At 36.2% G+C, this 3,611-nt stretch overlaps 1 protein-coding gene across 1 annotated transcript; it reads right to left on the bottom strand.

Annotated features, from left to right (window-relative positions):
- Positions 1 to 1,351: 1,351 nt before the first annotated feature.
- Positions 1,352 to 2,875, bottom strand: LOC143621455 (zinc transporter 1-like). The gene is made up of 3 exons (XM_077092876.1): positions 2,210 to 2,875; positions 1,966 to 2,115; positions 1,352 to 1,870 (listed from the first exon to the last, which is right to left on the bottom strand). Exons 1-3 carry the CDS (start codon positions 2,828 to 2,830, stop codon positions 1,565 to 1,567), a joined length of 1,077 nt encoding a protein of 358 aa, XP_076948991.1. The 5' UTR covers positions 2,831 to 2,875; the 3' UTR covers positions 1,352 to 1,564.
- Between the last annotated feature and the right edge of the window lie 736 nt (positions 2,876 to 3,611).

Below are 3,611 nucleotides of genomic sequence, written 5' to 3' on the forward strand. Positions count from 1 at the left end.
TTACGAAAAAGGAATAAAGTAAAAAACACAAACAAATATTGTTTAAAATTTAAAAATCAACTTCAGCCCGTACGATTTTGGGCCCGGAGTTAGGCCGAACCATCTTTGGCCCATGATAAGCTCTCTAGGGCCTTGCCTATTTGCACTACTTTAAATTATTGAAATGTACGCTTGTTTTTTCATCAACAATAGTGGCAACCGGTCACATACAAACAGTACACAGTAGCACTTATATCGTGTAACAAAATGTGAAAGAAGACAAGACAGTATATAGTATATACACGTAGTTCCACTTCCGCCGATCAATTCATGGAAATAGGCAGGGAATCCATTGGTGGTGAATAAATTATTAGTAAATAAAAGGTTGTAGACTTGTAGTTGATTGCTGCTTCCCGTTCAACGATTTGTTTACTACCTTTGACATTTTTAGTGGGAATTGAATTTACATCACCTCCAATGGAGAGAAGCGTATGGTGATGTGGCATGGGCAGACGCTAGAGGACTTATTAAAGGGGTCGTTCAGATTCAGATGACCAAACGTTTATCAGCCTCAAATGCAATGATAGATTATATAGAAAACTAATTATTTTTCAAATAATTTGAATCGTCCGACTGCTATAAATAAGGTGTTAGTTAATTTTAAAAAAGGTTGTAATTGTTAGTTTAAATAGAATAGTGGTTAATTTTTTATTAATTTTTCTTATCAATGTAAGTGCAATCTATTCTCAAACATTTTAACTCACTTATCTCGATATTTTAACACTCTCTCTAAAATATATGTCATCTCCAAACCATGGACGAAAATACCCGGTTGTCAACAATTCCCAAAAGCCGACTTCCAACAATTCCAAAATGGTGAAAATGCCTGCTTCATCTCTCTTATCAATAATCCTAAAAACTAGTTTATTAAAAATATATGAATACTAGTTAGAAAAACAAAGGAAAAAAATATATTATTGTGAGAAAAACAAAAGTAAAAGAAAAGACGATCGTGTGGAATTAAAAACACGTTTGAAAGTGGGGTAAGATCCAAGAGAAAATAAGTGTTTTTTTAAGGATTAACGTAAATCTAACGTGACTGCTAATGACGTGACACTATCATGACGTTTGAAGGAGTATGCACTAGAGATTCTCTCGGAGTAAACTCATGGCCATTGGCCCTTTAACAACAGAAATCATTTGAATTTTGCAAAAATATGAGTTGGAAACCTGAATTAATAGTGGACATATTATATATTATAGAACTTTATGTTGTCCCGACCAAGAAACATGGTACGCTAATTTGTTAAAAGACTGAAATAAAACCTAATTCACAACAGCTAGTTTCCACTGATCGACTAAAATGATATTTTAATTGCAATTCTTTTTGAGACTTGGAATACTTGTTCTTTCCTTCCCATTTGGTCTAAAGGATAAATGCTTCGTTTTTATAACTTTATAAACTAATTCCATGTCCTCCAATTAAAATGCTAGATGCTACTTGATTGAGTTCTATTTTACATGTTGCTTTCAACAATTCCACAATATCAAAACAAGATTTGGAATTTAGTCAATTTAATTTAAACTAAGCCCAAATAGCCAAGAAAGACATACACCCAGCCCCTATCAAAAGTGACACATTTGCCCCTAACTGAAGCCTTAAATTACTCTGCATCCTTGGGTTCATGAAATCAGCAGCCAACAGATCAACTAGTGCCATGTAGATTAGTATACCGGCCGAACCAGAGTTCAAAATGCCTTCAACTATCAAGGATGTAGCACTATCTTCATTGTAAATTCTTGATATTCCAATGCCTACCGCGATTCCTATAGGTGTAGTCAGCGAGAAGAATACCGCCATCATTGCTGTTGCCAAGGATTTATATTTTGCCTGCATTAAAACTTTAAAATTAAAAAAACACGAATTTATAACAGACAACACTACCGGTACTAGTAGTAGCAGTAGCAGCAGTCACAGTCATATACCTGAGAGATGCATCCACCAAGTCCCATGCCTTCAAAGAATTGATGAAATGACAAAGCTACAAGAAGAGACTTTATGGTGGATATATGTTGTGAAGCTCCTAGTGAGAGTCCTATAATCACCGAGTGAACGATGATTCCGAGTTCTAACACCTAATCAAGCAAAAAGATTGTCAAGAAATTAAAATAAACAAACAAACATATCCAGTAAGCAGAGCCATCAATAAATAATAACAATAACAATTACTTGTGATATGATCCTATGCCTCATGAGTTGATATTCATGAGACGACAAAACCGAGCCATGAGCATGGCCATCGGTGGCATGTGCATGGACATGAACATGACCAGCATGTTCATCCACATCATCATTAATTTCCACATCCACCACCTGCTTTGTCTTCTGCTTGTTGAAGTGCGTCTTCGTATAAAAGCTTGTTGCAAAGGTGTCCAACATAAGCGCCCCGATGGCACAGCTCATGGCCACAAAACCCGCAAACGGGAACTTACCCCATGGCTTATAATCAAGACACGGTGAAGTCAGATGTTCAAAAGCATCCGGTAATATGTGGATAAAACCGGTTCCTAAGATGACACCCGCTGCGAATGCTTTGATCATGAAAAAGATGTCGTTATCCGGGTTAAGAGCTTCGACTTTCTTGCCGAGTTGAGGGATGCTTACACCGATTCCTCCGGCTAGAAAGATTGTGAGGATTGCAGCTATTTTGTATTTTAGGGATTGTTGATTGTTGGTGTCACTATAGCTACTGTCTTCCACCTTGCATTGTGGTGCTACCATGGTAGGAAGAAGAGCAAGGAGTAGAAATAATAATAGGTTAATGGATGTTTTGTTGGAAGAGATAGTCATGGTGAATAGGAGATCAGGTGGGTTTCTTGGATAAGTTTGATCACAGCTTTTAAATGTTTTCACAGAGAAGGTTGTGTGTGTTCATCACTTATATATATGTGTAATATAATTATTTATATATGTATGTATGTATATTTGAGAGAGAGAGAGAGAGAGAGATGGGTGGGGAATAAAAAAGGGATGGTGTGTGAGTAGGAAGAATCCATGAAGAAGAAAGATGGAGGGACAGAAACGAAAGAGAGGCTGATATTGTTAGGACTGGCTAGTATAATATAACTCGTCTTCTATTTCTCATTTTTTGTCAATAATTTTATAAATGTTATAATGTTAGCTCAAATTATAACAAGATTATTGAAGTAGTAATTGAACTTTATTATAATTAAAAAACAAGAGAGCAAAGAGATGTGTGAATTGTTAATTCTACTGGATGCAAACCTTCGTTACAAACACATGCTATTTATAATACCAAAACTACTATTCAAAAACACTATTTAGGGAGACAACCATATATGATTGGTTTGAAATGGTGTCATACAAAAAGAAAAACCGTCGGTTATTCATAACACTCCCCCTTGGATGACACCTTTTCAAAACTTCGGGGTCTTGAAGTACTGCCTCATTAAAAACCTTGCTAAGTAAAACCCAGTGGGAAAAACTTTAGCTAAGGGAAAAAGAGTGCAGTATGTAGCTCCCCCTCAAGTTGTATGTCATTACATTTTCCGTACGTGTCTCATGCCAATATCATGAACGTGTTTCCGGAATGTTGCTGTGGGAAGTGCTT

This window comes from Bidens hawaiensis, unplaced genomic scaffold, assembly GCF_021521415.1.
Source record: "Bidens hawaiensis isolate Kalapana, Puna unplaced genomic scaffold, B.hawaiensis_p1.1 tig00002866_1, whole genome shotgun sequence".
Classification (NCBI taxonomy): domain Eukaryota; kingdom Viridiplantae; phylum Streptophyta; class Magnoliopsida; order Asterales; family Asteraceae; genus Bidens; species Bidens hawaiensis.

Bases quoted from the DNA above. Each gene is read 5' to 3' on its own strand.
- LOC143621455 (XM_077092876.1), bottom strand. From the start codon at position 2,830: ATGACTATCTCTTCCAACAAAACATCCATTAACCTATTATTATTTCTA. The intron at 2,116-2,209 runs GTAATTGTTATT...TTGCTTGATTAG, and splicing joins GGCATAGGATCATATCACAA to GTGTTAGAACTCGGAATCAT. The intron at 1,871-1,965 runs GTATATGACTGT...GTTTTAATGCAG, and splicing joins TTGGTGGATGCATCTCTCAG to GCAAAATATAAATCCTTGGC.